The 27,612-nt window shown below is 36.4% G+C and overlaps 1 protein-coding gene across 5 annotated transcripts; it reads right to left on the bottom strand.

Annotated features, from left to right (window-relative positions):
* Positions 1 to 13,209: 13,209 nt before the first annotated feature.
* CDCA2 (cell division cycle associated 2) lies at positions 13,210 to 27,367 on the bottom strand. Of its 5 annotated transcripts, none has more exons than XM_085301029.1 (15): positions 25,881 to 27,163; positions 25,063 to 25,193; positions 24,286 to 24,436; positions 23,391 to 23,581; positions 21,895 to 21,973; positions 20,789 to 21,024; positions 20,307 to 20,388; positions 19,562 to 19,785; positions 19,044 to 19,122; positions 18,128 to 18,177; positions 17,894 to 18,034; positions 17,032 to 17,227; positions 16,231 to 16,430; positions 14,963 to 15,850; positions 13,210 to 13,306 (listed from the first exon to the last, which is right to left on the bottom strand). In XM_085301029.1, exons 1-14 carry the CDS (start codon positions 26,404 to 26,406, stop codon positions 14,999 to 15,001), a joined length of 3,138 nt encoding a protein of 1,045 aa, XP_085157155.1. In that variant the 5' UTR covers positions 26,407 to 27,163; the 3' UTR covers positions 13,210 to 13,306; positions 14,963 to 14,998. The 5 variants fall into 5 exon arrangements, with proteins under 5 accessions (XP_085157155.1, XP_085157157.1, XP_085157158.1 ...); XM_085301031.1 differs by lacking the exon at positions 13,210 to 13,306 and adding an exon at positions 27,342 to 27,367 and having other exon boundaries at positions 13,351 to 15,850; positions 25,881 to 26,475; XM_085301032.1 differs by lacking the exon at positions 13,210 to 13,306 and adding an exon at positions 27,342 to 27,361 and having other exon boundaries at positions 13,351 to 15,850; positions 25,881 to 26,421.
* Between the last annotated feature and the right edge of the window lie 245 nt (positions 27,368 to 27,612).

Genomic DNA, 27,612 nt, shown 5'->3' with positions numbered 1-27,612 from the left:
TCTAAGAAGGAACTAACCACAGGCAGCCAAGCTGCCTGCTGAAACCAACTGAAACTCAAACCATGGCAAGGATGATCTGGCTATTGGAGTTGGGGTCATTTTCAATTAGAAGCTTTGCTTTGTCAGGAAAATCATTTCAAGGGACAAATTCCATGAAAAGCCAAGGACCCCAACCAGTTCAGACAGCTTCCAGCATCCACTGACTAGAACCATTGAGGGAAGAAGCCAAGCATTATCACTGTTATCAAAAACTAAGACTTTCTTCACAAAGCAGTACCATACCCTATTCACTTGGCACAAAGCAGGGCTTGCTCTGAGCCAGATGCAAGGCAACAATTTGTCCCCCATACAGCATCCCCAGCAATAGGAAGCTTACAGCTTCTCATTTCTTGCTTGGAAGTACCAAAACTATATTAGGTCACACAAATGGAGAAAGATAAACATTAAAAACAAACAAATTTGAAGGGAAGATCCCCTCAGAGAACTTACCCTCCACAAAACCCAGCATCGCTTGAACAAGGCCTGAGGAGAAGAGTGTAACTAGGGGTAATCATACACACCTGAGCCCAGCCTGCTGCACAGGTGACTCATCAGTTCACAGCACAACTGTTTAGTCTTATATTTCCTTCTGTAGTGAAAAAAAGAGAAATGGTGGGCTTCAGCTGTGCAAAGCAGATGCAGGACCAGATAGCTACAAAGTTCCAGCAGAAGAAAAGTGAAAAATGAGAATATGGTATTTTCCTTTCTAAATTAGAATATATCTGGAGTTACAGGCCCTTCTGTTGTAAAAGGGGGAGTTATAAAGTTGTGAATTTTTGAAATCTGTTTTGAGTTACTTAATCATTACAGTAATACCTTCCTATGCGTACATATACGTTCCTTTGTGTGTGTTGCTCTTCAGGACATGCTGGCCTGTCCCTTTCGGATAGATGTAGCAAAGTCCTTTTCTCTGTACCTAGCAGCTGTTAAATCTTCAAGAAAATTTTATCTGCAGATATTTACTCTTTTGGGGTGTGGCTTTTATGCAGCACAACACAGAGGAAGTACGCACCCTTGGCAATGATGAARGTTTGATTTCTGTACTTATTTCTTTGCTTCCCTTCAGCACATTGAATAAGTAATTGTGTATGGAAAAACTTTTCCTCTCCCMGAATTAGAAGCTCTAGGATATTTGAAACTCTATATAACAATAATAAAAAAATCACATTTGCTTAACTCTCTGGTGAGATTAGTTGAAGTCCTGCCAGTGTTAAAAGCAAAAAACCTTAAGCCTAAGAAGAGGCTAAAATGAGGGGAGGATGGGAACAAAAGCTTTATTCAGGCAGGCAGACTTGTTCCACCTGCTGAAGAAAGGAAATGAAATTAATTCCTCTTTATTTTGTTCTGTTTCTTTCTCTTTTACAGTAGGGCTGATGTCATGTATTCCCTGTCCTCACCTGCTAGTAGAAGAAACTTAACTTTTTTCTAAGGCTGGACGGTAGGAGAAAAAAAAGTTGTAAGGTGATGAGGAGGTGGGGGAAAGCTGAAATAGAGGGARATATTAAGTGCTTTGCTGAAGTTCAGTTTTGGCTGAAGCAGGTAAGATGCATGTGGCACTTGGGCTTAATCGTGAGTCAAACTGGCCAGTTTCCACAGGCCAGGGTGACTTGCAGCTGCCCTGATTGAAAGCAGGAAATTGCATTTTTACTATTTATAAACTGTGAGAGTGAAATAACATGAATACTGTATGTCTCTCCGGTATCCCCATCTGAGAGGTTTTAAGTATCTTATAACTTCCAACARATTATGCTTCTAAGATCTTATACAGGCATTCTCATCATACCAACCCATAACATGGCTCAGCATAACTGCACCCTTGCCTTCCATTATATTAAACTGGAGAAGTTACATTTTGGGTCAAAATAGCTCCCATACAGCTCAAGGTAAAGTAGTAGGAGACAGTGCTTTTGGAACAAGATGGTCATTTTATCTGCTATGAGMGTTACCATGTGGTTGATTGAATGACAGGTGTCAAATCCTAACAGGGCCACAAGCTTGTCTACAGTGCTTCTTTTCTCCTGGACTAAAATACACTTTGTATCCTTATGTATATAAAAGATGCAATGTGAAAACGAAGTGCACAGTCTCAAGTGAAGTCAGCCTAACATGGCAAGGATTGTCTTTAGTTCAATCTGGTTTGTACGCAGTCTAATGAAAAATACCTCAGTACAAGTGTATATGATGCAGCAATATACATGCTGCTGTAATACAGATGAGTGGGTCTGTTCCCACTGTAAACATGGGGCTATTCCATGAGCTACAGATACTGCTTCATGCTGCAAACAAGCATTAAATTTAGGCTAGCATTACAGTAATATGTATATGTACAGATCACATGCGTAAAAGGGGTAGCTCATGCTGCAAGCAAGACCCTACATTCTGTAGAAATACAGAATGCATTTCTGTTCATTGCCGTTTCCCAGATGAGTCAGTTATGAGAGTTTGCAATGAAGCACTAACTTGCTCAAGTGAGTTGTTCAAACAGATTACTGCTCGTAAAATTTCCCCAAGTAGAGCACTGTTAACTAGAGACTCTGGTGCTGCACTACTTACCAGCTGGGGAAAAAAAATGCAGTTCTAGCAGTACTGTGAACTTCAGCTTTTCAGGGAAGGTAAATTCCTGCAGGGATGGGGAAGACTACAGCTGATGAGCACAGGCATAATAATAATAATAAAGAAAAGGCACTAGTGATGGTACCAAGATAATGACAGGAAATAAAAAGATTTCATGCACTGAACACTACAGTATTTAATCAAAAACGCTTCCTCCAAATGGCCTCCGAACTGAAAACTTGTTTGGCATTTAGGAGCTTCAGAGATAGGATCCCTCCTGTCACTGCCACACTTGGTAATCAACTCTAACCTGTGGAAGCCTCATCTCCTTCCATCAAAGATACTTCTTCCCTGCCAACAGAGGGCTTATTAAGACTGACTGATGTCTACAAAGCAGTTGGAAAAGGGACAATGCCTTCAGAAAAGTGCTAAGCAGCAATTCTTTTCACAGAACTTTATCCTAAGATGCCACCAAATACGCAGATGTCTTTAGCAAAGCAAGCAAAGAGACTGCCCGCCTTTAAACAGATTATAATCTAAACTGATGCATACCTGAAATGGAGCAAAATAGGAGAAAAGGAGGAAAGAAAAAAGTTACAAAAACATGATATTTTGTGGCACAAAAAGTACAAGCAACACTTTCTATCAGCTGTATAGCTGAGAATGCAGGCCCAAGAATGACAGTCAATCTAACCACCACACTGGATTCCTTTTCCAGAACTTGAGTATGAGCAAAAGCCCATGACCTCATTTCCATCCTTTATTCACTCTTCAGAACTTCTTGTGAGAGAACCCTAAAAGGTGTCTACAGTCTTTTTATTTTAGAGGAGGCCTAAATTCCCCCATCTGACAGCATCGTGTTTCCAATAGCATGGCCAAAAAGCAGAAAAGCCCCAGAAAACTTTGTGCTAACCATTCTCAAACACTGCTTAACAGAGCAATGCAGAGGGCCACCATACTGTGGTTGAGCATGCTTGATGCACCTTTAAATCAGTTAAATCAAATTAGAGCCCAAAAAGAAGTGATCACCTCCCTTCACTTAAACATCTATTCTTTCTTAATAAAGTATCCCAGGCATTAAATTTCAGGCCCAGTGTTTTCAGGGATATACGGGTTATTTCCAAGCCGAGCTATTACCAGTGAATGCGGTGACATTAATATGAGTAAATGCAGGAAAAAGGATGAAATAAAACATATCCTATTGAAGGAAATGAGAGCTCCTTAAGAAAGAAAAACACACATAGGAAAGACGTGGGCATATCAGGATACAAATGGGACACTGGGGAGTGCCGGATTCCACAAGCATGATGTTATTGAAGTGTTTGATACCAGAGTAAGCACCTGCAGATATGAATTACATCCTTGTTCAGACCACTAACATTGGAGTACTGACATCTCAGGAAGTGCTTATGTTATATTTCAAATCCCACTGCCAACTGCATAAATATCAAATAAATCAATCATAGATATAAAAGACATTATCTTAAGGACTTTAAAAAGCTGAACAAGCCACCTCTCTTCTAAAAGCAGTGCCACCCTTAAATCATGTGAGCTTTTTTTGTCACTCACACCTGAACAGCAATAGCATTAACACTCCTGACCATCAGATATTAACTGCTTCACGTCTGTACACACAAATAAAATTGGTAAAAAAAATAGTTAAAAACAGTAATACTTCAATGGTTGTGTCACAGTATTTTACAGACTGGAAAAATACTTTCTGCAACTGTCAAGAGATGGAGAACATCTAATTTAACCCATGTAGAAACTGAGGCACCAAACTATGAAATGACTTCTCCAATATCAAAAGAGCTCTAGAACTCCATAAACAAAAGCAGTTCAGGACTAGGAATCCTTGTAATGTTTATTAGACCACATAGTCTTGATTTTCAGTGTATTTTGAGAAGGTATGCCTTCCCAGGACAGAAGATGCATTGTAGAAATGCAATGTTTTTGTGATAGAAAGACATTTTGTCACGTGCATATATCAGGTAAAAAAAAAGACTTGTTGAAATAATTAAACTCATTTTGTTTAAGCAATCTTGTGGTTTAACTGAAAGTATCTCTTCTGTGTTGAAAAATCCAGGACCTAAGTATCTGCTAGGTCTTTGATAACTTAAAAAATTAAAAATGTACAAATGCTGAAATATAAAAAGCATAAATAATGCACATAATAAATAATTTGGATTTTATTAATCGTTTGAGTTTTAATAACCTAAGGTGTTACTAGTGTTAAGGAATTTTGGATTTCAAAAACACTTTTCAATTTAAGTTTCCCCATAAGCTCTTACTAGATTCATTTGTTATTTTTCTCGCTTGCCATGGGAGTCTTAATTACTATTACTTCAAACACAGCTACCATCCATCTTAATCAAGGAGGGACTATTTGGCCATACCGTTAAATCATCTGGTATAATCAGTTTTTAAAAGTTTGTTCTGCAGTGAAAAAAATGGCTGAGAAAGGAAGCAAAAGTAAATATATCTTTTTACTTTTTGTTCAGAGCAGCAGGAGGMTTAAGTGGCCATTGATTCTACTAAATATTCTTAGAGTTCAAAACTTTCAAGTAGATATGTTTTCTGATGCACATATTTTGGGAGACATGGTAAGGAGCTATGCTAGAAAAGAGGATTTTTAAATTAGAATGAGTTTGTGAATTAAAGCAAAAGCATCAGTGGTAAAGTCTCAGCTTCATTACCAGTGATAATTTTAGTTAGAAAAACTCTGAAGAACACAAGCTCTTCAAAACCAAGTGATTTCCAGTGGCAACAATTACAGGACTACCATTTTGCATGGACTGTAAGGGGAAATTCTGGTGCAGTCTCATAGCTGATCAAGCTATGGGAGTGACTAAGCTTTCTTTTCATAGAAGCACCCACAATTAAAAAAAAAAACCCAAACTCTGACATGACTTGTCACTTACTCTGGAGATGGTGTAACTCTTGCAAACTAAATATGCCATTTTCTGCCTAGAGGCTTGAGAAGCACTGGGAATTGTCAGTGTGAGAAGTTGGCCCTGTTGTCAGCTTTGCTACATTTGTTCTATGGCAGAAATAAAACATCTAAATAGCTGGTTGCTTCAGGGTTCTGGACATTAGGTCAGACTGCTTATCTCACAAGGAGATTCTTCATTTTTCTCTACTGGAATGATGCAATACCATACCATAGCCTCATCTAGAATGCGTTATTTTGTATTTCCATTGATTTCAATAAGCTTCAGAATACAACACTGTAAGAAAAGACAAACTGCTATCTACTATATACTGTTTCTGTTATTACTGAATGATTTCATAACCTGAAACTAGCAATAACTTACACAGTGTAATTAGTGTGTATTTAATATGATTACATAATTTAAACATGTTTTGGCAGAAATCTTTTACAATCCTGTGCCAATTTCCAGTCATCAATTTAAGTGCCAGTTCCTCAACAGCTGGACGAGCTTAATGGTCTTTTTTGTTATGAACAGTGGAAGTCTGCCTTTGCTTTCATTTAAAATAAAGAATCACCCCAAAAAACAACAAACAAAGACTTTTAGAAAGAGTAAATCTCAAATAGGAAGAGAAAGCTTCTCTAAGGCTTGACCTTCTCTTCAACTGCTTATGATTATAGAGTATCATGTAAAATTGAGTGAGGGGAAAAAAACAAATTCAATTAAGTTTTTACTTGTTTTTGTTTTTCTAAGGACTGAAGGTGCCAAAGAAAAGACTCCAAAGACAAAAATCTTTGTCCATCAAACAAATCTGGGGCAGTAGAACATGCTTTCTGCATATGCCCACAGGAACATGACTCAGAATTGTTGCAGGACGCTCTTTTCTAACTTAGCTCCATAGTTATGACACTAGTATCTATTTTCACTTTACGTGCTGTAGGGTAATTGTGTGAACTGAAGTTGAAGAACAATTCAAAACTTTTCTAATCCAACTTACACCCTGAATATGCTTTTAGGCCCTTAATTTGTCTGCAAAACAGAATGTGGAGCTTTTTGAAATTGCAGGCTTATCAGTTTTCAAAGAACAGTTCTACAAACTAAAAATGCCGTATTTTAAGAAGCCTGTTGACCTCCACTACTAAATTTAATGAATATATTTCTCACTGTTCTGAGATTTTCATTTGATAAAGGATAGCATATCAAGCACCTCCATCTTTGATGTGAAACTATTCCATAAACAAGAGGAAACACTATACTGTTCCAGCTCAGACATTGTTCATATGGCTGCTGTCCCATAAATCCACCCAAATTCCTTCATCCTCTGGTTTTCTCAGAGGTTCCTCTCATTTTAATCCTCAAACAAAAACTAAATTCAGTTTCTAAGGAAGTTTTCATAATTGTGATTGTAATTTCATTAGCAGTACATACATAAAACAAACACACCTTTATGCAGCATTACTGTCAAAAATGAGACATTCCATTACCAGTGTTCACTCACAAGATACAATAAGAAGGGGAAAAAATGTAATGACAAAAACAAAGAAGGTTCAAATTTCTTTTAAAAAGTCTAACAACCCCCCTTCCCTCTGTTCAGCTGCAATAAGGTGAAAGGCTAAATGTGGACAGAATGGTAATATGTAAGCGGTTTCTAAGCTTTCTGGTGGGAATACTTAACAACGTAAGTATGTTTCCCCTGGAGACCTTCTCCACCATTTGGTCCAATTTCTTACTCCAAGAACTGAACCACTTCATGATGTAATGCTCCAGGGAAAACATTCCTCTCGAAAAAGAGTATCTTCCTAGGGAAAAGTTTGAAGAAAACATCTTAATATTGTTTAAACAGCTTTTGGCACAGTCATACTAGTTGTACTGCATTCAATATCAAAAGCAGGCTAAAAATATGGAAACAAAGTTTTAAGACAGTTTAAGATTTCTCGACTGCCACCCCAAGTCCCTAGGCCTTACTGATCCTTATGGAATAAAAAAAAAAAGAGATGTCCAGAAGCAGAGGTTTTCTTTGCTAATAAGAGAGGAATAATTTAAGGCTTTGTCTATTTGGTGTGTCAGCATGAACTACATAGTTAATTCTGCCTCCACCTTATCATTTTCTTCAACCTTATATAAAGGTGCAACTCCAAGGTGYTTAACACCACAGATCTGGCTGTGACTAAGGGTTTTTGAGGCTCTGCTAGGAGGCAGTGTGCCAGGCATTAGAAAGAGCTCCTGGCAGCACTGCTTTGATTTGCTCACAATATCTTGCATGCATAATTCTCTGGGCCACCAGCTGCTTCATTTCCCTTCTCAGATCATCACTTGGGGAATGAGCTTGGCATTTTGTGACTGACAAGAGCTGGAAATTGGTGCATTAAGTAAGAAGAGGAAGTATTGGGAAGGTAGAAAAAGGGTAAGAGGCAGACCAGAGGGCACCACACTCCGAACCACACGCAGTCACGCACAGTGCTGCAGAAGAACTCAGCAATGCACAATAAGCTTCTATCTATTGTGAGAAGCAGGCAGTGGGAGAGATGCAACAGACAAATATTTAAGTTGGACTTGTATTCCATTCCAACCAAGCCACAAAGGCTTGTATTCCATAAGTTATATTATGTAATGCTTAGCATTAAGATAACCTAAATGTACTACTTTTTACTACTTTTATTACTTTATAAACCTTACAAAGCTTTCTTCGCATACCATGAGTACTTACGCTTTTTCTCTTGAGAGGAGAGTAAAATTACCTTTTTAACCGTCATTAATATTTGTACCCATACAATTACTTTTTCCCCCAACAATCCTGCACAGATGAGGATACTTAAAATAAGAAGATCACAGTTCAAACTTGAGTTTCCTTGCAACCCTACTGTTTTTTTATTAATGAATATTATTTACTACCAAAACTCAGCATTACTGACCTTCTGAACACGGAACTAAGCACATTTGTTTGTCCAAACATTTGTTTGGCATAAGCAGGTTATTTATGACAGAGCGAAGCACAACTTCAGAAGCGTCTTCAGTATAACTCAGTTGATTTAATGGATGGTGGTATTAAATCCATATTTTTCACCCTGACACTAGAGTGCTGGCAAATAAATGAAAAACAAAGAGCAAGAAAACTAAGTAACGCTTGATTCAAGAAACAGCACAAGACCATTCACAGACTGTGGAGAAAACAAAAGCCCATACCTCAGATTCCTAATTTGAGGCTTCATTTACTACACCAATATGGCCTTCCCGGAATAATTGCAATTGTTTTTTTTTACAACTTCTCTCCAGACTTTCAGATATCTCATTTATAATCTTTTACTGTTTCATCATAATGATTTAGAAAAAATATGATGTTCATTTATCTGCTTAAGAACATTAAGAGTTTTGTATTTTATCATTTGAAGCAATTTTGGCTTGAAGGGTAGGATTGTCAGAAATAATTATTTSTTGGCAGGGGGGTCTAAAAGCATCATGCCACTTTAGTAATTTATAGTTTTAGTTCTTCATTGTTACTGCACCCAGAGGCCTTTGGGCATAGGTGTCTAAATTAGAAATTTTGTTAATAAATATGGTTGTTCAGGCCATAAAACATGTATCACATGAATCTGAGTTACATAGTGCAAAGTCTTCACTGAATTGATTGGTAATGCCAAAAAACAGCAGTAAGCCTGCACCATGGAGAGGGTATTTAAACTACACCTTAGTGGAGCTGGAAGCCAGTCCATAGCAGGCTTCTGTCAAGAGCTTTTTCTGCTAGTTTGCTGGGTCTTGCATTTGTAGAATTTTCAGTTTCTTGGTAGACCTGAAACTTTAAAGCCCTGAATCTCAGCTATTTATCACCCATCAGGGAGCTACATAAAATGTATTTTCCTTCAGAGTGATTGTTCTCRTAAGAAAAACTCATTCAAAAAAGAGGAAAAAAGGAGACAAACAAGAATATTTTTCTAAATCTACAGTATAGCCCAACTAACAGGGATTCTTAAAACTAAATACTCCGAACTGCAAAAATCAATGCCACCTGCAAGCTGTAAATATATGTATTATTTAATTTTTTTTCCCCAAGTATTTTCTTTGGCTGTTATATTCAGCTGAACAAGGCCTAAAAATTGTCAAACTAAATTCTTGTTTAAGAGTAGAGCTTTAACTACTGCCAGTTTGAGTGAAACACACATCCAGGTTTAGGGAATATGTTTTGTTTGTTTTGGCTGCAGCACAGGGTAGAACATTTTCCATCCCATCCGAATGCAGTCAAAAAGGTTTTGAAATATTGCACAATAAAAGCCATTCATTATATCTGTCTCCTCTCCCTTCCAAAAACAGAAATGGCTGACCAGTTCCAAATCTGTGCAGGGGGCAGGAAGATGGGAGTCAAAGGGTCACTGGAAATAACCCAAGACTAACACCAGGTTTTTCAGGTTTGAGTTAGGGAATATGTTCCATGCCCTCATTCCCAGTGCACACAGGTTTTTCTTCTTCCCCCTCTAAAGCTTGGTTAAAGTAGTTAACTGCTCTGTTATGCACAATTTACAAGACTTAATTACAAAACTAATACATTAGCCTTCTTGTCTATATGTCATAGGCACAACTTTATCTTTTCCATGGGGACACAGGAAAATTAAACCCTACCTTACTTCAAGCTAGAATGTTTTGATTTGTACTGTTTACCTCCTAATTTTAACAATTGTGCAATTTGAAGGAATACTCAACTACACTTAACAGTTTGTTTAAAAAGTTATTATTGCTATTGCTTACCTACCTGTTAGCAGCTTGAAATCAAATTTCCTTCACTGACACTCCTGTTTCTGTGTGCTTAAACTATACTTGACACACTTTAATGGCTTTTTTGTTCAGCTCCTTGTATATAGATCTAACAATGCTCTTCTGTTTGCTTTCTTGTGTATAGATCAGTTCACCACTAACATCCTTCCAGTTCTAAGTGAACAACAGGAGTGCTAGAGGATTCAGTCAGGAGGAAGAAAAGCACAAAACATTTTAGCGCAGTTCAAACAGCTACATGATTACATCAAAACTAAATGAACATAAAATAGTGAAGTTGATATATAACCCTTTTGTATTTCAATATCTCCTTATATTGCCTAAGTGGTCAGCAGCAAGTAGAGAAAAATAAGCTGAGGATTACACAAATGTTTAATTACAACTATTTTAAAAAGTATGACTTATCAGTAAATTAGAAAAAATGGCATATACAATTCTCACTGTTTTCTCTGCTTAGAATGACCGTCAGATTGAGAAGAGCTCTTATTTCTGTTAATTCACAGGTGGGTAAACTTAGTCATATAGTCATTAACTTTTATAAGTGATATGTATCTTAATTATGGCAAATTGTTGGCATAAAATAATTACTGAAACCAACAATAATAATGGGAGCCTAATCCTTCTCTTTAAAGCTTTCTGAAGAAATCAAGCATAATTATCATCATTCCTTGTACCTTCAGCTCACTGACACGATGCAAGTCTAAAGGAAAGCAATTCYGACTGTGATATACTCTCTACTGATACTTTTCAGATATTCATCTGTAAGATTGGACTTCATGGGACACTGTAAGCAAGGGAAGCAAGCAATTGCCCTTGCTTATTAATAACATCATTTACAACAGAGTGGCAAAATAATCACTCTTTCTCATTTTTACATTGTTGATTTTGTGCATTCTTCTGTCCAAAGACTTTCTCTTACCTAAAACTGCAGGCTGTATTAGAGTCACTAAGCTAACTGAGCAGGACAGAATATTATTAAAATCCATTAAAACTCCAGATAGCACCACAACTAACAACTGAAAGCCAGAATTACCAGTATAAAATTATTTGAATTTTGAGATCTGTCCGCATTCAGACAATACACCTGAATTTTAATTACTACATCTCTAAGTAACAATGAAAACAAGAAACTACTTTAAAAAAAATACTTCTGTTGATTGAAGAGGGATAGTGGAGTCTGCTGGTCATTCAAAGCTTAATGTTAACTCAAATTTAGAAAGGTAAAACTGAAACGGAGCATTGTCCATTCTGCTGTTCAAATGTGTGAAAAATGATGGCAAAGAGTCAGTGTCAGGACCACACTTCCTGCATAACAGCATGGCCATCAACTTGCAGGTCATACTGTGCCAGGAGTCTATATGGTTATTTTTCACTTCCTAAAAGTGAAAGTCATGTGAGAGCTGAATGTTTAAAATAACAAGACCTTTCTGTTAGCCTAACAATTACAGATAGACTCCAAAGATAAAGAGACCTGTCCCAAATTCCCCTGTTTCTTCCTAAGCTGAACAAGTCCCCAGCATTCGCAATTCTCCCATTCCCTATTTTGTGATAGATATTAACTCAAGTCTTAACTATAATCAAGTCCCAATTCAGCCCTTGTATCCCTGATCTCTAGCAATCACAGAAAACACAGCCAGAAGGGACCTCAAGAGGCCATCCAGGCCCTACTCTTACCTCAATGAAGGATCATATGTCATTTCTCACAGATATTTGTCTAATCTGTTCTTAACAGCCTCCAGTGATGGAGATTCCACAACTTCCCAAGGCAATGTATCCCAGTGCTCAACTATCTCTACTGCAGGAACTTCTAAAACATCTATTAGAGATATCTTCCTCTAATTTAAACATATTTCTTGTTCCTTTTGGTATGGATATGGAGAACAGATTATTAACCATGCCCCCCACTTACAGCCTTCTGCATAATTGAAGACTTGTCTCAATTTTTCTCTCCAGATTAAACCCAGTTACTTCAACCTCTTTTTATCTTTGTAGGCTACAACCTCGCCCTCATTTAAGCCCTGCAAATTGCAGTCAAGTATCCACATGTAATTCCTAACAACTCTTTTAAACTAAGTTGTGCCGTAAGGCAAACCCAAACTCGGTTTTTCTTCCCCTTGGTCTAGCTCTTTTATTTCTGATTTTACTTACGCTTCACATCTAAAGTGCACTTAACTCATCCACCCGTGAAACCTCTGAGGGAGAATTCTCTTCCACAGCTGCTGTATTTGCTGCATAAGTCAGCAACATCACAAAAAGTATGTTCTGGGCAGCATTTTAGAAACTAAGTCTTCTAGCACATGCTAGTTTACTGCCTCTCCTTCCAGGACATCCCTGTAGTTGAACTGAATATTCAAGTTTGCTCTTCAGTATCTGAGACCCAAAATGTCAGGTTTCACTTACTGCTAGATTTAATACAACAGGTATGCCCTAAGATCTCAGCTGCAATTGTAGATCTCTATTATGTTTAAAAGAATGCTACACAACATAGAAATTCATACCCAGAATGTAATGCGTATGCATGTCACCTTTCTAGTATAGATTAATTTGAATGCTTAGAAGAATGCAATCAACAGATGAAAAAAACATACAAAAAACCAATTACTGTTGAAAGCTAGTTCTGATTATTTTGGATGCTAGAAACAGCAGCTACTACTAGTTAGTTTTAAACTCAAGTAGCTTTAAATTTTATCCTTAGCTARTAATTTTTCAATAATGTTGTACACGACTATGTCATTTTCAAAATAATTCAGGTTCGCCCATAAAAACTCATGTTAGACTGCCCTCTCCTGGCAAAGCAATATACTACTATCAGAAGAAGATTTAACCCAAGTAACCATTGCCATCCTTTTTCCCAATCTAAAGTTTTCATTGTGACACAAAAGCAAACCCCAAAATAAAATCAAGGAGACCATTTGGATAACTTCAGTAATGTTTCTAAGGCAGGACAAGATGAACAGCATTTAATTAATGAAGTTTCTTTCAAGTTTCTTAGGATTTCTTGTCTTGGAAAAAACTGATGATGTCTGTAGAGAGAAGTAAAACATGCACAAAAATGAAACTGTTTTGTTTAAGTTTTATAAAAATAGCCAAGTACATAATATACTTTATTCCACATCAATAATGGTATAAACAAGGTCACAGCATAGATCATTTTCAACATAAAGCTATTTCCTRAAAGCTGGCACAGGTATTCCACTAGGGCTGAAACAGAACAGCATGAGAAATGGAAGTAATACCAAATGTTTAAGTAGACCACCTATAGTCATCATTTTTTATTACACAGCCGAAGCTCAAACTAGACAAATGAAAAGGGTAGGATGACAGGTCAACTATTGAATATTATGCACTATATTTAGTACATATACATTGAAGATTGAAACATTAATCATACAATAAGTTTTTATATCGTTTCTGGATACTCTGACTTTTCTTAACCAAATTAACTTTTAAAAATTAGCATGTTACATACAATAAATATTTTAAATATGTACTTTTTGATGATTAACTTTTCCAAAGAAGCATAGTTTAGTAACGCTAATAAAAAATTTTGCCCTTAGTAATATCAACTCTATCCCAGCTTGTGCCCAGAAGGTAAAACAAGATCCCCACAGAAGATGGGAACAGCCTCCCCCTTCTCCCCTGCCCCTCCAAACCAGGGGCTGTTTCTTTGTTATCTTATTTGCAGAGAATTTCAAGGTTATGATGTTTTTAAAATCTAGAAGAAAATAYGGATTTCAAAAGCAATTATTTATAAAAGCAACATACAAAGAAAGATCACATGGGAAATATCAACATTTCAAGTAATTACATCTGGTAGGGCATACTTGGCCATAAAACATCATGGTTTAACTACTAAAGACAAACTCAGATTTTATATACTGTGATTAAACTTCAAAATATAACAAAACTTAGGCTTGAACCCTGTTCTTTTGAAAAAAGGAAAAAGCCCTAACTGCAAAAATGGATTAGTATCAATTCACACCTGTCTAAAATGTAACCTGTCACTACAGTTTGTATTTTTGGAGCTACCAGCTTTGTTCCTTCACTTACAACAGCCAAGAACCACATGTTCGCTGACATTTCTCCATTGAACAACTTCATATGTTAATTGTGCCTTAGCAAGTGGGGCAAATGTGCCAAGATGGCCTATAAAACAAATCCCAATTAATATTTGCTACTAAGTTTCAAGGGCAAAAAAGACCACACTGCTGTGCAAGTACCATGACTAAATATATCTTAGTTAAGAAATTCATTTTTTCCTTCTTGAAATGATTGAGCTTAGCGTTGCAGAAAATTTGTCCATTTTATAACGTTAGCAGTTAATGGCTGCTAATTTATTGCTCTGAAGACAGCACTACAGTATGAAAAAGCACGAGTAAGGATGTGGACTAGAATAAAGAGACGATATCAAAATTCAGTCATAATGGGAGAGAAAGCTTTATCCTCTTGACTACCTATCATTACTGTTTATTAAGGAAATTCTCTGAGCCAAGCTAGGTCCTCCTTACAGGTCTGATTTTCAAGCATTTTAGTCATCAAGACAAGGAAGAGAAATTTTAAGTTATTCAGAAAATGAATATGGAAATAATGTTTATGTAATGCCTTAAGTGGAAGAAGGACATAATGTCTTATTTCTAAACAGCACTTAGAATACAGAATATCTATATTAAAATACTAACCTTTTCTTTAAAAAATCAGAGGTAGCCGAACTTTTGCTAATTATCAGACTGGTTTTCAAGAGAGATTTCTGCTTCTTCACAATGTTTTTGGTTACTTCTGTCTTTCCTGTATTCCAACTCTGTTGTGTTCCTTTTCTGGGTTTGAGACCAATTTCTTGTTTCTTGAGGTATGGGTACACACATGCTTTTCCTCTTCCACCTTTTGCAAGGACCATCAGCAAGACGAACAGAGACATTGTTTTCCTTTGCTGGTGCTGAAAACTGGATGAGGTTTTCTTCTCTATGGCAAACTTTCTCAGATTCTTTAAGAACAGACACGTTTATTGTTCTCCTAATTTTGCAACAGGAAGCTAACAGCTGAGGTTTTATTTGAATCTCATCGGGTACTTGAATCCATGCAAGCCCTTCAGTTTCTGCATCTTTATGTAGTCTCATACTGCGTCTCACCCTCCTTTTCCTACCACTATCATCACTCAGTCTTCTAAAAGGCTCTGAGGAGTCATTTTTCAGTTGAGGAGCAGATAAGACTTCTTCCACATTAAAAGAAGAAACTGGAAGGTTGTTTCCAGTTGTTTCAAAATGGAAGTTTTCAGTATAAGGACTAGAGATAGTACTATTTCTTCTTCTTCTTGGTAGTCTACCTCTTAAACAGTGTTTTGGTGAGCACTCTGTTCTTTGGGCATCCTCAGGTACAGGAGCGTTCTGAGATTCCAGGAACTCTAGCCCTGTTAGCAGCTCTCCTTTATTTAGGAAATTCCCTCTTAATTTCTTGTTTTCTATCAAGGAATTGCTTTTTTCTTCTTCTATACATGCAGTCTCTTCACCTTGCTGGACATAGTCAGATGTATCAAATATGCACTTTGCCTCTGGCACAACAAGGTTTGGAAACTGCAAAAAATGATTTTTTTTTTTTTAATTACAGGTGAAAGGTAATCCACTCACAGATGGTTTCAAACAGCTGACGACTGGACTACTGCTACTTGTTTTCCTCAGTAGTCTAGTCATTCTCAAAAATCATAGAATTCTGTATGTTGAAAGGAACCTGCTCCAAAGCGAGGCCAACTTAGATTATGTTGCCTAAGGCCTTGTTGAGTTTCAACTATTTTGAATGTTAGAGGTTCCATTGCCTTTCCAGGAAGCCTGCACCAGTGTTTAACCACCCTTACAGTTGATTTTTTTTCTTGCCCAGAATATTAATTTGTTTCATCCAATATAAATTACAATTCTGACTTATTTTCTTTTGGCATACCCTTGAACAGATCAGTTACCTGGTAATCAGTGCTTGAAATGGACTCTGGATCACCATTTGAAGTCTGAAACACTGTGTCATTGGAGCTGCTGGCTTCCACAACGTCCAGGTCGTCAGAGTTTGGACATGTGTGAATTGCATGGATGCTTTTTCCTCTCATTCTTTCAACCACTTTTTTCTGTTGAGCATCGTCATAAGCATTCTTGGATTTGGAATTATCTAAAAATCATTTGAATTAGAATAAACACAGGATTACTTGACTCTACTTGTGAACACACAAAATCAATTTTTWAAAAATATTATAGTAAAAACTTTACAGTATTTTACTCACAAAAAAGTAACTTCTAATCAATCATTTCAGGTATCTACCTACATAGAAAGATACTGCACATTATTCACCTATTCAGGCCCAATTTATCAGTTAATAAATAAATAAATAAATAGTCCAGTCAAATTACAGAGCGGCGGCTTTCCTTTTTTGGTCTAGTTGTCAGCTTTACACTGGAGTTCCATAGGAATTAAATTTATCTAGTTTGAAATTATTAGATTATTAGATCTAACTAGATCTATATTATTAGATCCTCTGGGCTCTACTATTACAGATTACTATTTATTTCTCCTTCACTGTACTCCAGAAGCCATTAAAGGTAAAAAACAAAACAAAACAAAACAAAACAAAACAAAACCACACACACACAAAAACCCACCATACTGGGCTCTACCGATATTCCAAACATGATAGCTATCAGAAGTCTGATAAAGAGCAATGTGAAATAGCAACAGAAGAACTAAGGTAAAACAAAACTAAGAAGCACATTACCTGGGAAAACTGCATTTGTCTTATGTTTGTCTTGCATTTGTCTTGGTGTGTTTGGAGATGAGGTAGAAGAGAAAACCTCTGGAATCTCAGGGATTGGACTCAGAAGAGGTTTCTTGGAAGCCATTTCTCTTTCCCCATATAGGGATTTCTTTACCTTTTTCTTTCTTCTTTTTCCATAGCTTGTATGTTTTACTCTCTGAAGAGATTGAGAAGATTGAATAGAGTATAATACAATTATACTGATCCTTTGCAATATTTTCAAACAAGTGTCATCATTTTGGATTTTGATGGAAAACTAATTTCCCTAAAATTAAGGTTCCACCTGTTTTACCATCTACAAATTAATCTAAATCTGAAAGGCTTAGAAGAATTACTTCTAAGCCTTCTAAGGAGAGTTACTACTACATACTCTTGAGAAGAGTCTTAAACTCATTTTCTGTCAGTAAGGTCTGAAAGGTCCTTTCCTTTATCTCTGTGACATATCCTTTTTGCTCTAAAAGGTAGTGGAGTCTCCTTCTCTGGAGATCTTCAAGGCCCGCCTGGCCGCAACCCTGTCTAACATGCTCTAGGTGACCCTGCTGAGCAGGGAGGTTGGACTAGATGATCTCCAGAGGTCCCTTCCAGCCTTACTGACTCTATGATTCTATTTAATCCCCTACTAGCCAACTTTAACAAACAAGGGAAGATAGAAAGAAATAAGAAAAATATTGTGAGCAACACAGAAGAACAATTTTTGGAAAGTCTTTAGCATAAAGATTAAAATAATCATGGGAAATATACGCAGGAAAAAGACTAATTGCAGAAAACATTTGGACAGAGAAATAAAGGCAGTATTCACAAATTACAGTGGGCTATCACTTACCAGTGTCTTCTTGGCAGCAGATGTGGTTGTGTTCTTTTGTCTTTGAAATTTGGTCTTTCTTGGATTTTTAGCATCGTCAATATTCTTAGCACTTGTGGTTTTTGAGATGCTAAAATCAATCCCCTCTGAAACGGTGCTAAACTGAAGAACAACGTGAATTTTTAAAAGTTGTTTGAGTATGTATGTATGTGTTTTTGGAGCATTTAATTAAACAGCATCACTAAAGAAACCTACCTTTCTTTTAGAACAGGACCGAGTTCTTCTCACAAAAGATCTGTCAGTTTCTAATATAAAGAAAATAAAATATTGATTCAGTTTTAGAGCAAAGTAAATCGCATTTTGAGGAGGCTATCCAAATAACTTTTATCATTAGACGCAGTGTATTTAATTATCTTAGTCTTGAGTAATACACACAAAGGGCAATCAAATATGAAGAGATATAAAGCTTGACAGTTCTCCTTACAAAACAAATCAAAATAGAATAAAATATAATCTGTAGGAATCCTTCCTTTCCCTTTTCTTTGTTTTTAAAATATTTTTAAATAGTTTAAAAATATCAAAACTACAGTAACAGAATCAAGATAGTAAGCTCAATTATTTAAAATTTCAAATGAATTTAGAAAACATCTACAACTTAATACCATTTGACTATGGCATTCACTAGGGTCTATTATATTCAGCTTAACAGCAGGGAATTCATCCTGTACACATACTAGTAGTGCCAAAATGTGTGAGCTCTTCAGTAAAAGCTAGAAATGAATTTTAAGAACTCTAAAACTGAAATCAAGATGATAAAAGCTTTCATACTTTTCACATGTCTCATGCTCCATTCACGAGAAGACCTAAATGCGCTTTTAAGAAAATAGTATTCCACTAACACGCAGGCAGCAAGTCTAATTAGGTCCGCCATTGCCACAGAAAAATAATACAAGTTCAGAAAACACCCATTTAAACTATACAGTGAACAAACACTGCAGCTACAGCAAAGAACTTTATGAGAAGTCAAGAACATTTAAATGTTAGCATTAAGCTTTAATACATCTCATATATATATAAATATATAAAAATCTGTGCCATCTCTCAATTTTCAGATATAGAACAATGCATAGCTCAGAGACAAAATTAAAGACAAAATACCACTCAAGGTTACCTTCCATTTTTTGAATGGATAAAAAGTCTTCTGCAGCAACATAATCCTTCACAAGCTCTTGAACAGACTCAATACATTCCTTTAAGATAAAGAATAAAAATTAAATTTTAATTTACTACCAATATACTATCTCAGAAATATACTGGAAAACACTCTGTCTGTTAAGAGTTTCGAACAGCCAGATAACATGTTCTGTCTGTTGCATTTGATGATGCAACTCACTTGCTGCATGTAACAAATACGGTATCAGAAGTGGACACATAAGCCAAGGCAAGAATATTTAATATGCTACCAGCTTTAAACTCAGCTGCATAGCCAGAAGCGTGATTCAGAATTCATAAAGGAGTGGGGAAAAAAGAAAAAAAAAAGAAAGGTTCTTAACATGTCACTCTAAAGCATCAAGCAGTCTATATTTTAATATTTAGGCAATTTCTTTTCAAAAAACCAAACAGTCTGGAAATAATTAAACATTCTAGGAGACTGTAAGAAGCTGTTTTTATAAGTTTAAACAAACTTACATCACTGCAGTCAAAGTTTGGCTGGGATAATGGTTCTTCAGTCAGATTTGATCTTGTAAATGGACTGCTGCTTTGTGATCCTGGATGACGGACTGGCGTTGCTCCTTTGCGCAATGGAGTATTTGCAGGCAAAGTTTTGTCAAATATTTCTGGACTTAGATCTTCTCCAAAAGTAACTTTTTTCTTTTTTTGCTTTTCAGAGCTGTGTTGTTCAGTTTCCTCTACTGTAAGAAGATATATTGACTGCTTAGTGAACTTAAAATACCACTTTCAATTAATAGGTCTCCTCAAGGGGCTTAACATTCTCTTAAAAACTATCTCCCAATCGAACAGCAAAATACAACCCCTAGAGGTCTTTAGATTCAACCAGAATTTTCAGTATAGTTTTGATATAATATCAAGAATCAATGAAGGTGAAAAATAGAAGACTAGAAAAATCAAGACCAACTATTTTACAAGTTCTAATTGCCAGAAGTGTAAAATTTCTTTTAAAATAGGTGATTCCATAATTCCTCCTATTACACTCTTCCTAAAGGTTTTTCTTTTTTTAAATAGACATTATTTTCCTTTGTAACCTTATTTTCCACTTCACACAGTAAGATGTCATGCAGGAGCTAATCATGCAGGAGCTATATTGTTCGTATGCACATTGTTCTTCAGCCACTGTAAGAAGCAAGACCCTATGATCCCATAAAATACATTGAAATATGTTTTTTCACAGAAAAACACAAAAACGGAATCTCACCTGCTTGCAGTTCAGAGATGTTTGTGGTACTGCAGACTTTGAGAGATTCACTTCCTCTTCTGTCAACAGGATTATCTGATACCTATCAGATTTAAGTGATATTTAACTGATTGATACGCATATTTGGCAACCACCTATTCAATGGCATTTAAATACTGCCCTTCTTCAAATCAAAAGTGAAAATAATTTTTTCTGTAATAACATTTAATAATGAGTCAAATCATTTAACAAATCTATTTGTTTTCTAATCAATAAAAACAACAACATACACATATAGCTTCTTATAACATGAAAGCATCAAAGCTTTTATGATTGGCAAACAGTAGACAGAACTTGATGTTATCTATGAATATCTTTCTGAGGAATGGTTTTATCAATAGTCAAAAAGTATCTTTAACTCTGATTCAACTTTCAGGAGTCCAGTAATGACTGCAGAAGTGCATCCTCAGTATCAGTATCTATGTTCAAGTCAGTCAACCAACCTTCATGCCAGCCATTATTTGCTTTACTGGTGTTTTCTTCAACACAGATCGAAGATGGGAGCCACTCTGTGTGCATTCATTTAATAAAACATTTCCTGTTTGTAGTGGTGTGATAGATGGCTTGGTTTCATCAAATGTTTCTAAGCTCAGTTCTTCTGCAAAATTATCCTTCTTTCTGGTTAGATCTGATGTAACATTACTTCTGTCTTCTTTAGTGACAGATTCAGGACTGAAAACTTCAGAGCAAGTAAACAGATATGAAAATTAAAGACTGAAGTAAAATTGAGAAGACTAATTCAGCAAAATATATTATAAATGTACACAGTCTATCAACTGGGACATGTGTATTAACATCATCCAGTGTTTCATTATTCTTCTAAATTATTAAATTAATTCTCTAAATTTCTGCTGCTACTGTTCATCATGTACATTTCATATTTCATAAATTTATACAACACACAAAGGTGAAAAGAGAGTATTACCTGAAGAGATTTTGCATAAGGATTCGCATCTCATCCATGCAAACCATGAAAAAAATTGTACTCAATCCAGAAGGGATCTCTACATTAACATTCCCCTCTGCTTCACAGAGATAAACCGCTCAATTACACAACTCTAAGAGTTGTCTGGCTAACAAAATGAAGGGAAATACAAAGCCATTATTTCCAGCCTGTGTTTATTTTGGGGTTTGGTTTTTGTATCGGAATTGGAAAAGGGTTTGCATACTCAAGACCTTGCCCCATCCTCATCCCAAACATTTCAACTTCTACAATAAAATCTATTTTCTCTCTGTGAATTGTCCTTCAATAAAACACCTGTTTAATGCTATGCTGTACTCAAAGAAGAGCTATGAATTCAGTTTTTAAAGTGGGACCTGAGCCCTTTCTGCAGCACCTCTTGAATAGGTCATGATTTACAGTACTTATTCTGTTCTTGTTATCACATATCCAGTCAGCCTTTATACCAAAGTTGCATCAAGTTTCTACTGCATCACAAATCAAAGACAAGAAGACAGATATGGGATCATGGCTTCCAATAAAAATACTCTATTTTTTTCAGTTTCTGATAAGAATATAACAAATTATAATAGTGATGAATCTTCTTACCACGGCTTGTTTCTAAGGTATCTTTAATTAGAACAGCCTCCAAAGACTCAACAGTATTCTGCTGCTCACAGATCAGTTTCTAGAGAAAAAGTGATAAGAAGAGTAGAAAGATATTATATGTAATGACATAATAAAGAAATTAAAAATATAATCTGTTAGATTTTTTGAAAAATGAACAATGAGGACAGAGGCAAAACAGATTAGTATCAAGTGTTTCACAAAGTATTGCTTCAAGTGGTTATTTACTAATTTCACAAATATTTGCCATTGTTAAAAAAGTGTGAAAGAATACCGAGGTTCTCAATCCTTAACTTAAATAACAGCTGTTGAATACAGTAGAAAATATTTCTCTTTCACCCATTTGCTGAATATTTTAGTCTAAAAAGAATATTTCACACTTATCTGACCAAAGAATTGTAAGTTTTTCAAATCGATCTTAATACTCAAAGACAGGGCGAGAYAGCGTAATTTTCACTACATATTATGAATAACTTGAAACTGGACAAAATACAGTAAAAGATGAACTGCAAGTCTATTAAGTACAGGGCTTTAATAATAGTGAACCCTTTTCATCTGGTCAGTAACTACTTGTAAATGGTGCCTTTTAAAATAGCATGAACTAGTGCATTTTAGCCTCTTCAAGGATAAGGATTTCAAAGTTTTCTCAATTATATACTATTTTATTTGAATTAGTTTTCCCAAAACAACAAGACTAAATGTGTAAAGGATTAGATGTCAGAAATGAAAGAAATGGAATGCAAAACCTTTATATTTTAATCACTAGTTTATGAAGTTTCTCCCTAAACTCCATACAACTGTTCACACCATTGCACGTGTTTCACAACTCAGAAGCTTCTGGGTCCTGCAACATCAGAGCAACGTCAACACATCTGGCAAAGGTGGACCCCCACTTCACTATTTTTATATATGACACTAAAAGATCACTAGAGATATTTATAAACAAGATACTTCCCACAAATTAATTTCTCCATCCGTATACAATATTTCATTCTTTTCTTTGCATAGGATATCGAATAATTGCCAAACATAAGGGATGAAGATTAAAAACTGCATTCAAAGGCAATGCTTAATAAAGTTAGAGTTGACTTTTGTAAAGTTGTACTTTCCAAATCTGTGGATTTGAAATCCTACATAGCTGCAGCTATGGTTTGAAAACCAGAATTAAGAAATACTTAAATTTTATTAATAGAATACATTTTCCCTTTGATTATCAGAATAGAACATAATCTTTTTGACTAGAACAGCTTATAGCAACCATATTTAGTCTTTGCAAATAAAAGAAAACTGAGAACAGCCTCAGAAGAGCCAGCAATAGATGTCTGAGGTTAGGGTATATTTTCTGTCAGTCCAGACAAAAGCAGTGTCCATACAAGATTGTTTCCACTTGCTTTCCATAGCAAGACGTAAATTCTTACAAGGGAAATTTGCAGTGCTATTTGTCTTCTTCAGGTCCTCTACCCACGCTTGGATAATACCTTTGAAACAGCAGCAGCAGGTTCAGTGACAATCACGTCTTGGCACGAAGACGAAGTACTGTGTATCTTGGTATCAGCTTTATTGCTGTTTGTGAAATTTTGTCTGGAATCATCTCCACTGTAGACAAACATTAACTTTTCACTCCACTGATCCTCGTTGTGCTCTTCTGTAAAAGGTACTTTGTTCTGAGCTGCATCGATTCACAACAACAACAAATAAGCTCATACACAAACACAAACTTCAGATTTTTCATAGATGCTATTTTTTTATTCATTTACCAAAGGGATGGTGAGATTCAACAAGCTACATTTTTTCCCCCTCACTAGAAAAATATGCATGAAATTTTGAGTTTTRCTTTGCAAATAACACTACATTGACAAATCTCCAGAATGGAGTAATCTTTTTCATATAAAAGTTACGAAGAGTATCAATATTAAAAAAGTAGAGCATTACAGTTTGCTTTGCATTATCATCAGCCCATAGCTACCATGCCACCACCTTGATTTGCTCTTGCAATATTTAATGTTTTCATTAAGAAAGATGGAAACTAAACACTGTAATACATCAGCTTTACAATCATCCTTGCTTTTATGGAAGAAGTGAGAAAGTGTGAATTCGCTAATGCTTAGTACAAAGTAAATTAGAAGTTATAAATCTAGAAAGAAAACCATTTCTTCRGGGATTATTCTGAGAAATCACTATTGAGGATTCTCTAAGAAATAAGACAAGTTTAAACCCACAAAAACCCTTCAAACTAAACACAAAAAACCCACTGTCTATCCTTATAATGGAAGATACTTTTTTTATAGATTAAGTGATTGTTGTTTCACTTCTTTGCACTAAAGGAAGAACTAACGCTTAAGATAAACTTTTGACCAGAAATAATTAACTTACAACAGCCCGCTTCCTCGGAAACATCAGCCACCTGTGAGAGTCCAGAGAAGCCAATCTTCCCTTCATCTTCTTGCACTGATTTAAAAGATGTTTGAAAAGCACGTATTTTGTCCTTTAATGATCCAGCATTTTGATGGTTAAAAGGACTAGCCTGTGAAAACAAAATTAAACCTCATGAGACCCTTTTTTCCAGGACAAGGATGTCTTTGATACTTCATATTTTAGCATAACAAACTCTGAGAAGCAGCAATTCTTGCCTTTAATCTAGCTGCTGCTTTAGTTGTACAGTAAAAATATACAAAAAAAAGGAATTAGATCAGGAATTCTGTTAAAGTTTGTTGTCATTTCTTAATACATCGCTCTAGAGCATATCCAGAATTTGTTTTCTGACAGCTTATGTTAGCTTGAGTTAAAAACAAGCTTAATTTAAAAATAAGTTATTTATGCTTCACTTTGAGCTATCAACACTTTAGTTATGTATACATCAAGTATGACAAATATAGGAAAGTAAAGTTTATGCTAAAAAAACAAAATATATGAGCATGTTGGACATGAAGAAAATACTCCAGATTATAATCTAACAAAACCTATCACAATCTTTATTTCAAAGTAAGATGCCCAAGAAAATTCAACAAAATTAAGGCTATGGTTATTTCTTATATTGTCCTCTTTAGACTTACCTCCTTCTTCCCATCATTAGACATTACATTTAAAGATTTACATGTTGTTTCTTAAGGGAATAAACTGACACACGAGATATTTGAGAAAGATTCTCACCTGTGTAAAGGGTTCTTTCTGTCTATTCCTTCTCTGGTGGGCAAGGTATCGAATAAGTGTGTTATTTTCTGGGGACCCCCGTACTCCAATTGTCGATCTTCGTCTAAACTTTAACAATGTTGGAGACTTTTCTGAAATTAGCACAAGAGGAAAAAATATTATGAAACTTTACATGTTAAAACACTTAAAAGATTTAAATGGTGGAGAAAAAATTAAAAAATAATTAAAGATTAATTTAATTTAAATTATTTTTAAAAAGAAGAGCTTATGCTGTTTATAGAAACATCCAGATTGACCTGTTCAGCTCAGGAAACTGTGCTTCTCTTCTATGCTATTTTTCAACAAAGTCTCTAAAAATAGATTCTAGAACTCTGCTCAAGATAAAAATAAGAAATTATAACATTCCTTTTTTGTAGAAACAGAAAATCAGAACATTCTTTTTCTACACACAAAATAACACTACACAAAGCAAGTTCCTGGTTAAACTGTATTTCTAGTTAGGATCTCTGTCTTTCTCCTTTTCAATTGTGCATTATGTAGCTGTCAATAATACTTGCAGAATTTATCTTATTACTTCATTAAGAAACTTACTGACACCAAACAAATTGAATAGAAAAAAAGTTTAAACAGAAAATTAAAGCAACATTACATCCAGGTCATATTCTTAGACATTTCAAACTCAACTGGACACAGTCCTGAGCAACCTGAACCTGGCCTAATTTTGTAGCTGATTCCATACTGAGAAGCTGCTGGACCAGATGACCTCCAGGGTTCCTTCCCAGAAGCACAAAAGACTTCAGTAGTAAACCCAGCCTTACCTATAGATTGTTTAGTAAAAGATTCTGGAGTAATCCCAAATTCAGCAATCGTTACAGTTGCAAAATCAACAGGCTTTCTCATCAGTTTCTCTGATACTCTGTAATCAGATTTTTCTTCTGCTTTGTTAGGTGTTAAGTAGCTTTCAYTCCCCAAAGAAACAGGTCTACTTTTTGAAAAATTTTCCTTATTGCTCAAGGGCAAAGTAGATTCACCAAATGTATCTCTATTTCGTGTATCAAAAAAGCATTCAGTGAGCTGATAGTTAACAACATCCTTGCAGTTGCGGTATGATTCTTTCTCCAGGTCTTTAGTATATTTTGATGTGTTTTTTTTCAACGGCGTTTGGTTCCCATCGCTAAAATTCTCCTTCTCAGATGCCATTGTGATTTTGGATTCAGTCACTTTGCAAATCTTCTGGTCTTTTGACAGATCAGGGAAACAGGCCTCTTCCTTTGCTTCAGTACTTCTACTCTTATTTTCTTTAACTTCTAGGGTAGCATTTATATTTTCAGATTGTCTGTGCATTGTTAGTGATGTATTCTAAGATTACAGACATAACTTAATCAGTCTCTGCCCTCCTGGAACCACAGCTCCCTACCAAAAGACAGAAGACTTAATAGATATTTGGTAGGAGCTACCACTTGCAAACTTTTACCAGATCTAGGATTTTTCTGGAGGAATTTTCTAGAGCAAAAGGTTTAGCAGGGTGGGTGGGAATGGAAAAAAAAAATGTATCTCTGGAAGGCTAAACAGAAAGGACATGTAAGGCTGGCACTAAACAGAAATGCACACTAATGTAAACCTACAAAAGAAATGTTACACAAGTAAGAAAAAAAATGCTGTGCTTTTATCCTATACAAACCTAAATCTTACATTAATATAAAGCATATTAAGCACAAATACTTTCATGGTCATTACTTTGCTGTAAAGTGCTGTATCGCAACTTTGTTGCCATAGATATCAACACTTTGCCATTACCTTTGGAAAGTTTAAGACAGTCACGTACTTTGCATTCAGTTTTCTAAATTTTAAAGCTAAGCACACAGAGTTCAAGAAAGTCACTCAAACTTTAGCTTCAAAAGACGTTTTCCCTGTATTTTGCCACACACAAAACAAGGACGTTAAATACTGTATGTACAACTTTTTAAGTGATACCTCTATCTATCTGGTCAGAGAAAGTTGGTTATTGAAGAGAGAAGGGACCAACACCCGCCCTTACCACTGACGCAGCCTTTTTCTACGCACCTTTCCTCAGGTACCCCGCTTCCCCCGTGCGGCCCCTTCCCCGGGCAGCGCACCCCCGTGCCCCACATTCACTCTCCGGCACCCCCCGTTCCCCTATACGTCCTTGCCACTGCTCCCCATCCCCTTCTGCCCCCCAGCGCACCGCACCCCGCTCGCACCCGCCGCGGTTCACCCCCCCGCCTCACGGCGGCGCGCCTCACGGCGGCGCCCCTCACCTCCGCCCTCACGCCCGCCCCAGCGCTGCCCCACAACCGCCAGCCGCGCGCCCGCCTCCCACGTTCAAACGGCCGAAGCACTGCGTATCCCTCCGCGCCTTCTCCCCTCCGCCCTCCCCCTCCGCGGCCAGCAGCCGGTAGGCGGCACGGCTGGAAATGCACGAGGAAACGGCAGTCCAGGGGAGCCCGGCCCCGTGCCTCCTCCCCGCCCTCGTGCCGCTGGGCCTCCACAGCGGGAGAGGGACTCTTTGTCTTCCTGGCCGCGGAGGCG

This window comes from Rhea americana, unplaced genomic scaffold, assembly GCF_003343005.1.
Source record: "Rhea americana isolate MKP2758 unplaced genomic scaffold, rheAme1 scaffold_171, whole genome shotgun sequence".
NCBI classification, from domain to species: domain Eukaryota; kingdom Metazoa; phylum Chordata; class Aves; order Rheiformes; family Rheidae; genus Rhea; species Rhea americana.
This window is presented reverse-complemented; position numbering and strand designations above follow the sequence as displayed.